The sequence below is a fragment of the Lepidochelys kempii genome, chromosome 23 (assembly GCF_965140285.1).
Source record: "Lepidochelys kempii isolate rLepKem1 chromosome 23, rLepKem1.hap1, whole genome shotgun sequence".
In the NCBI taxonomy this organism is placed as follows: Eukaryota; Metazoa; Chordata; order Testudines; family Cheloniidae; genus Lepidochelys; species Lepidochelys kempii.
Window position 1 is genome coordinate 8,306,553 of NC_136402.1, and position 11,800 is coordinate 8,318,352.

Sequence of the window (11,800 nt, forward strand, 5' to 3'; positions counted from 1 at the left end):
GATGGAGGAGGAAGGGGCGCTGGGCGTTATACATGGGGGCTGGGTGATGCAGGGGGTGGGAGCGCTGGGGTGATGCATGGGGGATGGGGTGGTGCAAGGGGAGGGGGGCTGGGGGCGATGCATGGGGCGCTGGGGGGGAAATGAGGGGGTTATATTGGAAATAACCCCTCCCCGGTTCCCCCTTGCTGGCGGCGGGGGCGGGAGCGCAGGTCCGGTTCTGGGGCTGGATCCTCCCACTGGAACCTCCTTGGTTCCTGTCTCTGCCCATCGCTCTCCCCACCCCAGCCCGGAGCCCGCGGCTCAGCCCAGTCCCAGCGTCAGACGCTGCCGGGCTCCGGTCCGGGCTGCAGGCGGAGCTCGCGGCGCGCCCGGGGGCAGAAACTCCGGGCCGGGCCGGGCCACAGCGCTCTGCCCTGCTCCCCCGCAGCCGCCCCCGGGATGGGGCCGGGAAGCCGGTGGCTGCTGGCGGCCGCCCTGCTGTGTTGGGGAGCCCGCTGCCAGGTAAGGGCTGCGGGGTGGGCTCGGCCCGCCTGCTGCCCTGGGTGGACGGGGCGCCCGCCGGGAGCGGCGCAGCCCTGTGCCCAGCGCTCCGGGCCAGGCACCGCGCCCGGAGGGCTGGATAGCGGAGCTGGGGTGCAGCGCCCTGCCCCGGGCCGGTTTGTGCCCGGCTCGGCTCCCCCCTGCTTCCTGCCAGCGGCTGGGTCGGAGGGGAGCGGGCGGCCCCGGCCTTTCCCAGCCTGGCCAGCTGCGCTCTGCTCACCGGGCACCGGCTGCCCCGCGGCGGGGGGCGCGGCCGGTGCCCAGCCCCCGAGGTCCCGGCTCGGAGCCGGGCCGGGCTGAGCCCGCTGGAGACTGGGCGGACCTGGTTTGAAGTGGCCGCGGTTTCCCGGGTACATGGAGCCAAGGCCCCTCCGCTTGGGGTCGCCCCTGAGGCCATTATCCCGCCGCGCTGCTGAGCCAGGCCTTGCTCGGGGGTCGCGCCCAGCCCGGCTCCGTGGGACACGGTCCCGCAGGCAGAGGAGCCCTCCCCGCAGCCTGCTCCAGACCCCCCGCATCCAGCCCCCTCCCCACAGCCTGCACCAGACCCCCAGGATCCAGCCCCCTCCCCGCAGCCTGCTCCAGACCCCCCGCATCCAGCCCCCTCCCCACAGCCTGCACCAAACCCCCAGGATCCAGCCCCCTCCCCGCAGCCTGCTCCAGCCCCCTCCCAAAAGCCTGCTGCAGCCCCCCCGCCCCGATCCAGCCCCGTTCCCACAGCCTGCTCCAGCCGCCCCCATCCAGTCCCTCCCCGCAGCCTGCTCCAGACCCCCCGCATCCAGCCCCCCTCACCACAGCCAGCTCTAGAGCCCAGGATCCAGCACACCCCCCCCCCCCCAGCAGCCTGCTCCAGCCGCCCTGCTTGTGGCGCGTCCCTCCCCCGGGGCTTCCAGCTCCAGCTACACCGGCCCGGACGGCACCCCCGTGTCCCCCCTTCCCTGCGCTCCCGGCGCTGGCCCTGAGCCCCCACTCCCGGAGGTGCGGGACGTGTGTGGTACCCCGCCCCCCCCCCCAGAAGCCCGGTGCCCCGCGGGTTCAGTCGAGCGGCTCCCCCCTCCCCCATAAGTCCGAGCTCTGGGGCAGATGCTCAGATGCCCCCCTCCCCCCGACCGCAGCCCGTCTGCCCTTAGACCCGCGTCCCCTTCCCCCCGGCGAGCCACCGGGATGCTTCGGAGACTCAAAAGACCTCGCCCCCTCCAGCCACTGGTCTGGGTTATAGCGCGGCCAGTCGTGACCCCCCCAGGCGGGATGAGATTAGTACATTGAGATCATTAAAGCTCCCCTGGCCCTTGGAGCGAGGGAAGGTGTGTGGGGGCGGGGGGAATGGGTGGTGGGATGCGGGGTGTGTGAGGGGGAGAGATGAGTGGGGGTCGAGGGGTGGTATTGGGGAGGGGGAGTGGGTGGTGTGGCTGGGATGATGGGATGGGGAGTGGGGGATGATATGGGGGCAGGGGGAAGAGGTTGTATGTGTGGGAGGGCGGGTGGGGTGTTTGGGAGGGGGAGGGTGGTGTGGTGTTGGGGGGGGAATGGATTGTGTGTGTGGGAGGGTGGAGTGTTTGTGATAGGGAGGGTTGTGTGGTGTGAGGGGAGGGGGAGTGGATGGTGTGTGGGGGAGGGTGGGGTGTTTGTGAGGGGAGGGGGAGTGGGTGAGGTGCTTGTGATGGAGAGGGTGGGGTGTAGCCCCAGTCATCTGCCCCATTCCCACTCTGCTAATCTCCAAGCCCCAGATTCTTCCTCATTTCTTGTCCTAATCTGTTGCTGCCACCTCCTTCGCCTCCCCCCCCCCCAGAGACGGCTGCTCTTTGGCACAGCGGGATAGGCCTGGAAGCCCTGTTTTTAGGAATCAGGCCCTCTGGGAAGAGGCAACTGGGGCCGCCTGGTCTGGGGTTAGAACCCAGAGCCCCAAGTCAGGAGCTTCAGGGTCTGCCCGCTGCTCTTGGTGACCCCCAAGGCCGCAGGCTGGGCACCCACCTGCTCTCATGGAGCTGGGGCGCCCTCTGGTGGCTGACTGGGAACAGCAGACCCCCAAGTTTTCACCATGACCCCTCTGGGTGCTGCTCCCTTGGCCTGTCCCCTCTCCCAGGGCTTCTCTGTAGCTGCAGCTTGCTCTGCTAGTGACAGAGCCTGGGGCTGCAGCCGGGAGGGGTGGGGCAGAAGCCATACATGCCCCTTCCTCCCCACATCCCATGGCAGGAGCCAGGACACAGGGACCTAAGGGACCAGCAGCCTTAACTCTGGCCCCTGGGGCAACATCTAGTGATGGAGAGGGGCAGACCTCTGCTTGCCCCCCTCCAGAGCCGGAAGGTGGGATAACTAGGGGGTGAAGGTGGGGCAAGGGCAGGGGCCAGAGCAGTGGTTTCCAAACTGGGGTTCGCAAAATGTTACAGTGGGTTCTCGGGAAAAAATTCCCAAATAGCAGACAGAGCTGTCCCTAGGGACCCTGGGCAGCCTGGAGCCAGCAGCCCGGAGCCCCTGGACTTCCAGGAGCTAAGCAGATCATTTCTATCAGATCATATCTGTCTAAAGCAAGCATCTCTATCACTCGGAGCAGATTTAAACTTCAAGACTCCTTATAAGAAATGGAAAGGGAGGTGGATATTTTTTTGCTGTTTTAAAAATTATTATGAAGAACAAGTCTGAGCTTTGTTGTAATGTGCGTTGTTTGCCTGGACTGCTCAGGACCTGAATGCTTGTGTTGTGTTGCCTTTGAGTTGGCTTCTTAAATCCCTTCCTGCTGTTTCACATCTGATGCTCCCTGATGACACGTAGGAGTCTTGGCTTATAACAGGCTTACTCAAAGTGATACAAGCTACGAACGTGAGATCTTGGAAGAGTGTTGCCGTTTTCATAATGTAATAAACACACTGTCATGCTAAATAAGAATTAGTAATAAATAGTGTGTAATAAGCATGTCATAAAAACACATTTTATATTTCCAAGGTCACGGCTTTTATCATTTATAAATGATAAAGGAGAAGATCCCTGGAGATATGCATTTTTAGGAGGGGGTTCGTGAGACTTGACCTTTTAGTGAAAGGGGTTCACAGGTTGTTAAAGTTTGGGAGCCACTCGGCTAGAGCTGGGGGCTGTGGTAAGCGGTGAGCTAGGTGCAGGGACTGGGGGGCCCGAGCTGGGGGTGGCTGTGGTGAGGGGGAGCTAGGGACTGGGGGGAGGGAGGGGCAGGGACTGGGAGTCACTGTGGTGAGGCGGAGCTAGGGGCAGGGACTGGGGGCAGGAGCTGGGGGTGGCTGGGGGAGGGGCAGGAATAGGGCTGCTTTGGGGTGCTGGTTTCTAACCGGTCTCTGTGTTGCAGGTGGCGCCCTCACTGGGCCAGACGGCAGCAGGTGAGTGTCCCAGCCCCTCGGCTGCAGCTCTTGGCTCCCTGCCTGGTCCCAGCTCTGCTGCCCCCGCACTCAGAGTGCCCTGGGGGGGCAGCAAGGCTGGGGCAGCAGAGGGGATGGTGGAGAAAGAGCTGTGCAAGGCTTTTCGGAGCGGCAGGGGACTCAGGGTCGAGGGGGGGGGGCTGGAGGAGGACAGGTCAGTGCTGTGGGGTTTTGAGGAGGGGCTGGGGGAGGACAGGGCAGCGGTGGGGGGTTTTGAGGAGGGGCAGGGGAAGGACAGGGCAGTGGGGGAGGGTTGAGGAGGGGCTGAGGGCGAGTAGGAGGTGGGAGTGGGGTCCTGTGGCTCAGTGGGGGAAGGCCGAGTTGCAGCCCAGTGCTGGTAACTCCCCGCTCCCCGCAGTGGTCCCCTTCGAGGAGGTGTGGAGCCGCAGTTACTGCCGTGCCCTGGAGACCCTGGTGGACGTGCTGGGCGAGTTCCCGCAAGAGGCTGAGCACGTGTTCAAGCCATCCTGTGTCCCGCTGCGGCGCTGCGTGGGCTGCTGCGGCGACGAGGACCTGGAGTGCGTCGCTGTGGAGACCCGCCCCGTGGCCATGCAGGTGGGCCTGGGGGTGGGGGGCACTCGGACCCCTGGGCTCCGGCCCTGTCCTGTGTAGGGCTGCGGCTGGCAAATGGCCCCCTGTACTCCTGCCATGGCTCTCCCAGCCACAGGGGAAGTGCTGGCACCCAGTGCTGACAGGACAGAAGACCTTGGCTCTGCCAGGCCCATCTAGCCCGGTATCCGGCCTCCTGCAGTGACTAGTCCCAGCTGCCTTGGGGGAAGGTGCACAGAGCCCCCTGGTGGTTAACTCTGGAATAATATGGCCAGGGATGAAGGGCGGGGATGGGGGCGGCTCGCCCTCTGGCCCTGTGGAGTGTAACCGGCTGTTCCCTGGACCAGAGGCACGTCTGGCCAGCTCAGGCTCCTGCTCGGCTCTTGGCCTGGCTGAGACCTTGTGGCAGTAAGTTCTACAGGCTGCTGGTGCCCTAGCATGGGACAGTAACTCCTCGCTTAACGCTGTAGTTATCCTCCTGAAAAATGCTACTTTAAGCAAAATGATGTTAAGCAAATCCAATTTCCCCATAAGGATTAATGTAAATGGGGGGGGTTAGGTACCAGGGAAATTTTTTTGCTAGAAAAAAAGACACTTTCTCTCTATATATATATACACACACATATACACAGTATAAGTTTTAAATAAACAATTTAATCCTGTACACAGCAAGGATGACTGTGAAGCTTGGGTGCAGTGCTGAAGTCAGAGGGTGGGATAGTTCCCAGGAATGCCTTCCTGCTAAATAAAAACAATGAGGCGTCCTTGAGGCACCTTCGAGACTAACACACATTTATTTGGGCATTTAGCTTACCACTAACTGTTAGCTTACCACTAACTCGGCTGAGCCCTCCAGGGTTAACACATTGTTGTTAATGGAGCCTCATATGCTACAAGGGGGCACAAATGGAGGGGCGGGAGACGGCATGGCAGAGAGAGACAGATACCCTGCGTGAGAGAGAGAGATGGCATTGCCCCTTTAAGGAGGCTGGCCGCACTCTAAGTACATTGCCCTTTTAAGTAGACCAGCAAGTTGAGACAGCCGCTGCTGCCGGCAAGCTCCCTCCCTCCTGAGCCCTGTCGTGACTATGTCCCCCCCGTTCCCCCCTCCGCTGCTCTATGGAGATGGATACAGGAGGGGGGGACCCTGACATTAGTACCCCTCTTCCCCCCACCTCTGCACAGCAAGCCGGAGGCTCCCGGAGCGGCTCCCAGGCAGTGGGGGGAGGGACAGCTGAACTGCCCAGCAATTGCGCACAGGGAACTTAGGGGAGCGGGGAGCTGATGGGGGGGCTGCCGGCCCACCCTGGTTCCAAGCCCCCACCAGCTCGCTCCAAGGGGCTGCTCTTTCTGCAAGCAGTGGCCAAAGCAGGCGGCTGCCAAGTGACCATTGCACAACTGTAAAGGAGCCTGTTCCCTAACTGATCAGTAAGGAAACAACATTAACCTGGAGGACTTTAAGTGTGGAGTTACTGTATGTATTCTCTGTATGATGGTAGGGCCTAGGGGCCGCGGGCAGACTCCTTGGGGCACTGCCCCCCCCCAGCTCCCTGTCCCTGGTAGCCCCCCAGCCTGGCCAGTACTTGGGCCCGGGGCAGGCTGGGCGACAGGGTACCAGTGAGCTGCATCCTCCTGCCAGGTCGTCCGCCTCAGCCCGATCCAGGGGAAGAGTCAGCAGGAGGAGATGAGGTTCACAGAGCACAGCCGCTGCGCATGCAGGTGAGGGGGGCACGGCCGGCGCGTGCAGGTGGGGGGGGCGCGGCGGGTGCATGCAGGTGGGGGGGTATGGCCGGCGCGTGCAGGTGAGGGGGGCGCGGCCGGCGCGTGCAGGTGAGGGGGGGGTGCGCGGCCGGCGCGTGCAGGTGGGGGGGGGTGCGCGGCCGGCGCATGGAGGTGAGGGGGGCACGGCCGGCGCGTGCAGGTGGGGGGGGGGCGCGGCGGGTGCATGCAGGTGGGGGGGTATGGCCGGCGCGTGCAGGTGAGGGGGGGTGCGCGGCCGGCGCGTGCAGGTGGGGGGGGGTGCGCGGCCGGCGCATGGAGGTGAGGGAGGGCGCGGCCGGCGCGTGCAGGTGGGGGGGGCGCGGCCGGCGCATGGAGGTGAGGGAGGGTGCAGCCGGCGCGTGCAGGGGGGGGGCGCGGCCGGCGCGTGCAGGTCGGGGGGGCGCATGGCCGGCGTGTGCAGGTGAGGGGGGCCCTGTGGCCGGGTACAAGCACAGGTGAAACACAGATTGATGGTGGGGGGGGGTGCAGCTTGTGGGGGGGTAGAGGCACGTGGCTGGTGCCTGCTTTGAACAGGGGGTTGGACTAGGTGACCTCCTGAGGCCCCTTCCAATCCAGATCTTCTATGATTCTCTGTCGGGGGGGGGGGGATAGTGTGGCCAGTGGGGGCCAGTGCCTGTGTGAGGGAGAGGGGGCCGATGCATGTGCTGGGGGTGGGTTGTGGCCAGTGGGGGGGAAGGTGGCCTGTGGGTGTAGAGGGCAGCTGCCCTGTTCATTCAGCGCCCCCTCAGGGACTCGCTGTTGGTTCCCAGACTGGGCCTGAGCCCCACCAGAGATCAGTCGGGGTCCCAGCCCCAGGACCCTGGGGGTGGGGGTTCCATACCCTGCACACCATCCCCCACAGGGAGACATGTCCCTGGCTGGACTCAACCCCCGCACCCCCCTTATCAGCGTGTCTCTGCTTTCAGGCCTCGGAGGAAACGATTGAAAAGTGAGAGGTAGGTGCTGGCTTGGGGTGGAAGAGCCCGGGGGGGGGGTGTCCCTGGGGTGCTGGGGGTTCCTTGGGAGGGTTGGGAAGGGAAATGGGGGGCTCCCTGTGGTGCACGGGGTTCATTGGGGGGCTGAGTAGGGAAGCAGGGGGGGTTCAGCAGGTTCCTTGGGGGGCTGGGGAGGGAAGCAGGGGGGACTGGGCTCTCTGGTGATGGGGAGAGTCCCTAGAAAATTTGATGAATTGGGGGAGAGACCCCCAGCTGCAGTGGGGGGAGGGGAGAGATGGACAGACACGGTGAGGGGGGGTGGTGAGCACAAGTCAGGAAATAGCGGGGAGGGGGATCCCCCTCCCCCCACCCTCTGCTTTAGCATGGCTGGGGTCTCTGGTGCAGGGCTGGGGCCATGTCTGGGACCTCAGGGCTCTGGCTGGTGCCCAGTGGGTGCAGTGATCTGTAGGTTTGGGGTGCAGGGTGCCATCCCCCCTCTGGGCCCTAAGTTCCCTGGGCTGGTGCCCCAAATCTGGGGGAGGGGGGGCATGGCAGAGCTGCAGGATGTGGGGTGAGGGAAGGGAGCCCTCAGAGCGGGGCAGGGGGCCTGGCATGCAAAGTAACTCCCCCCCACCTCTTCCAGAGACAGCAAGAGAGGGCCCAGGAGGAGACCTCGGGAGCCGGGCCCTATGCCCCTCCCCACCCCTCTGTATGTACACACCAGGGCATGGGGGGCAGAGGGGCTGGTGTGGGGGGCGATGGTGTGGGCAGGTGGGGGCACCTTGGAATGCAGAGGCTGCTGGGAGTTGGGGGGAGGGGAAGAGACTGCTGTGGTCTCAGGGGGGTTGGGCTCCAGCCCCCATGGCCCTGGCCCACTCTCCCTCCCTCCCACGGAGTCTGGCCAGCGTGGGCGGACACCAGCCACGGCGCCCAGATTCTCTCCCCAGGCCCTGCACTCTGGGGCTCTCAGCTTCTCCAGGTGAGTCCCAGCCGGCTCGGGAATTGGGGTGAGCGGATCAGGAGAGAGGGGGGCCGTTTCTCCAGTGGGGGGTGGGCACAGGGCAGGGGCAGGTGGTGGGGGTGATGGACCCCAGGGAGGCCTTGTCCTAGTCACGCTCCACCCTCCCCTCTTCCCACTGGTCCGGGTCTGCTGTATGAGGCCATTGTGTGTGTTTCCCCCACAGGTGGCAGCCCCCACTGCAGAGGGAGCCAAGGAGCTGAGGCCGAGGCCCGGGGTGAAGGAACCGGTCCTGCGCCCAGGTGGGGGTACAGGGTGCAGCCCTCAATGCAGACTGGAGCTGGGACCACCTCCAGCACCCAGTGAACGAGCCCACATGCAGCGCCCAGGCTGGGAGGCTGGTGACCCCCACATGAGAGGGCCAAGGGGTGATGCCTCTAGGGCAGTGGCGGGAGGGGACTCGCTCTCAAGAGGCTGCTGTTTCAGGGAGTTCTGCCCAGGGTGGCCAGGGGCTCCCAGGTTGACGTTGGGGGGTAGGCAGGATGGGGAATTGAGGACCTGAACTTCTGGCAAAGGGAGCTTCAGGCCAGGTGCCCCAGGGCCAGGAGCGGATGGTGGGTAGATGGGGGTTTGGTCCCCCTTTCCAGCAATGGGAGCCCAGGAGCCAGCCCCCTTCCCCCACCCCAGCTTCAGGAGCCTCCCCCAGATAGGAGCCAGGTCCCCCCACATGGGCACAGGAGCCGCCCGTAGCGAGATGCTCTGGGCAGCGCGTTCCTGGGCCACGTCTGCTCAGCTCCTGAGCTGGTGAAATCTGGGGGACTGCGACGCCCGGCCTGGCCTCCCCCGTTCTTAGGCTGCAGAGAGCTCGTGTATAACCCGTGCACAGATACTGAACCCACAATAAACCCCATCTCCTCCCTGCCCTGTCGTGAGTGTCTCCTCGCCTGATTGATGCCCCAGCCCCACCAGTGCATGATGGGCTGGGGGGGTAGCCCAGAGACCCCCAGAACGAGCACACCTGTGACACGATGCCAGGGGCCCTGTGGGTGGGTGGTGTGACCCACGGCCCCTGGCAGCAGGCTGGGCGAGGGGAGGAAGAGGTAGTTGCTCTGTCATGGGGGGGAAGGTGGAGGCTGTTGGGGACTCCGGGTTGGGCTGCTAGGCTGTGTTGGCACAGACGTGGGTTCCCTGGTTTCATACCCCAAGGGCATTTATTAAACGCCCCTCATGGCACGGGACCGCCCTGCCCCCATCTGTACAGTCATCCGTGTCACCTTCCCGTAGCGTGATGGGCTCAGTGCTGGTGGGGGGCCCTGCAGGGTGCACAGCATGGCCTCAGCTTTGGGGTTCAATCCCTTCCTGGTCTCCCCCAACCCAGCTCCTGTGCCCTGAGAACCAGCAGGCTCAGCCTGCCAGCCTCTGAGCCTGGCCCACGCAGACAGACGGGGCAGCGCAGACAGCTGATCTGGTCCCAGCACCGGCCCATTGCACCCACTCTGGGGGGAAGGGGGGAGGATGCAGGGGGTGGGGGAAGGATCCTGTCCCCCCTCTGCCTGCTTTGTTCCAGGTGGAGCTGCTGGGGTTGCGCCGTGCTGTGCCAAAGCAAGCTGCAGAACGTTCCCCCCCCGAGCAGTGGCGGGGGCGGATCGTGGCCCTGCCCCACCACACTGGCCTCCGGGGGCAGGGGGATGACTGGGGCATTTTGACCCAGCTGAAAGGGTGCCCGGGGCGGTGCAGGCTGGAGTGCGCGGCTCGTTCGGGCGGCACCTGGGACGGTGCAGCCGAGGCCTGGACGGCCGGAGGGACAGACATGCACACCACGCTGCGGCTGCCTGCACAGCACCGCAGCCAGGCTGCCGCGGTAGCATTGAAGTGCCGACCCTGACGGAAGGGGTTTGTGCGTCGCTAGAAGACTCCTTTCCTGTGCTTAGCCACGGCTACACGGGAGGTTCATCGCCCTAATGATGGTGCTCAGGGCACGACGTTTTTCACAGGCCAGAGTGATTTAGGTCAGTCTCATTTTTCAGTGTAGACCAGGCCACAGGGAGGGGGACAGATGGAGCGGGACGCCCAAGTGGATACACACAGAGAGAGACACACACAGAGATAAATACATGCAGAGGGACACGGAGGAGGAACGGACGTGGACAGGGAGGGACACGCTCACGTGATCCGCACAAAGGGACGCAGATGGAGGGACATGCATATGCGCACCCCCCCAAATGTACCGACCATTACTGGCTCAGCACACGCTACTTGTGTTGTCGAAGGACAGGACAGGACTTGGCCGGCGGAGGCAGGTGTGGTCCACGCAGTACAGGCCGTGGCGTGGGCTCTGGCTTGACCCCAGCACAGGCCTGGTGCTACGGTGTGATGCCATCTTGCTGCCCCCTCAGGGCCGGGCAGTTTGTCCTCAGAGCCATTTGCAGCCACTCAGCCTGAGAGTCTAGGGAAAGCTCTCCCCCCGTCACGTGCTGGAGCAGAATGTCCCCTGTGTTACCAGCTTTGGGGTATGCTCATTTATTAGGGTAACTCTTCGGAGCGGGGGGCGGGGTTCTGTACTTCTATCAATGTCCTGCTTGTATCACTTGTTCTCATACAGAGCTCTACTTCTCCCTGCTGCAAGTTCCCTCCCAGTGGAGCTATCCGGCAGGACGCAGGTTCCCCGGGGCTGGGTTCCTCCAGCCCCAGAATCAGACGAACACGCACACACTAATAGAGCGCATCTGAGAGCACCGGGTTAATCAGCACTCCCCAGCTGACACTTTATATGTCCCTGGACTCAGCAGAGTGGGTCAAACAGCACCTCCAAGCTGTCACCCTCATATGTCTCTGGTTCAGCACGTCTCTACCCCCACTTTCACGTTACAATTGTTCTGGTAGTGACCCACTTGATGAGCAAACCCCTTAGGATTTTTGGGTGCTGCAGGGATCTTTTAGCTTAGGTACGAGGAGCGCTGCTGCAGAGCAAATGAGGAAACCAAAAAACACCCACGAGGTAGGGGGAGAGAGACCACACTGAGTTCTCACCACTCCATGAAGCGTGAATCGATCCGGGGTCCCAGGTGGTGGTGGGTAGGTGAGGGTCTGTAGTGCTGGGGACAGGCAGAGCCCACAGCATGATCAGTCAGGAGAACATAAAGTCCCAATGGAACGGATGCAGATTTTGGATCCAGGCATCAGAACACTTCCTTGAGCATGAGCAGGATTTTTTTGTAGAGAAACAACAATGGTTCAAGGGAGAAGACTAGATTTGTTTATGTGTAAACAAGGGACACTACCAAAGTTGTTTTGTTCAGGCTAGACAGGGGAGCTGATCATTCCTGGCTATGGGCGGTGTTCCTTGGTGGGAGCTCACAATGCACTTAGAGAGCTTCACTATTTTGGATCCCAATAAAGGATTTATTAATAGAATTGGTCTGATAACTACTGAGCTCGGTGTGTGCGGGCATGGGTTCATTAACATCTGGAGCAGAGATCCCCCATCATTCAGTGCTTCCCTGGTCCCAGAGTTCTGTGCAGTTCTTGCCTTGAAATCTCTGTTCTCCATTCTGTATGCTAATAGAGATGCCTCCTTGTCCCATCGTCCATGCAAATAAGGCTCGGGGAGCTTCCTGAATCCTGTCATCCTTGTCCAGAGAGGTTTAGGTGCGTCTCACACTGCCTTTTCATTGCTT

The 11,800-nt window shown here is 63.0% G+C and overlaps 1 protein-coding gene across 1 annotated transcript; it reads left to right on the forward strand.

Moving 5' to 3' along the window:
* The first annotated feature begins 290 nt into the window (after positions 1-290).
* Positions 291-9,051, forward strand: LOC140901961 (snake venom vascular endothelial growth factor toxin ICPP). The gene is made up of 7 exons (XM_073321467.2): positions 291-501; positions 3,851-3,881; positions 4,279-4,475; positions 6,109-6,188; positions 7,157-7,186; positions 7,809-7,874; positions 8,350-9,051. The coding sequence occupies exons 1-7, from the start codon at positions 439-441 to the stop codon at positions 8,384-8,386; spliced, it is 504 nt and encodes a 167-aa protein (XP_073177568.1). The 5' UTR covers positions 291-438; the 3' UTR covers positions 8,387-9,051.
* The last annotated feature ends 2,749 nt before the right edge of the window (positions 9,052-11,800 follow it).

What these genes read in the sequence shown, in the direction of transcription:
- LOC140901961 (XM_073321467.2), top strand. Translation starts at nt 439, where the DNA reads ATGGGGCCGGGAAGCCGGTGGCTGCTGGCGGCCGCCCTGCTGTGTTGG. An exon ending in GTTGGGGAGCCCGCTGCCAG is followed by an intron (nt 502 to 3,850) that starts GTAAGGGCTGCG and finishes TCTGTGTTGCAG; the next exon opens with GTGGCGCCCTCACTGGGCCA. An exon ending in CCCGCCCCGTGGCCATGCAG is followed by an intron (nt 4,476 to 6,108) that starts GTGGGCCTGGGG and finishes TCCTCCTGCCAG; the next exon opens with GTCGTCCGCCTCAGCCCGAT.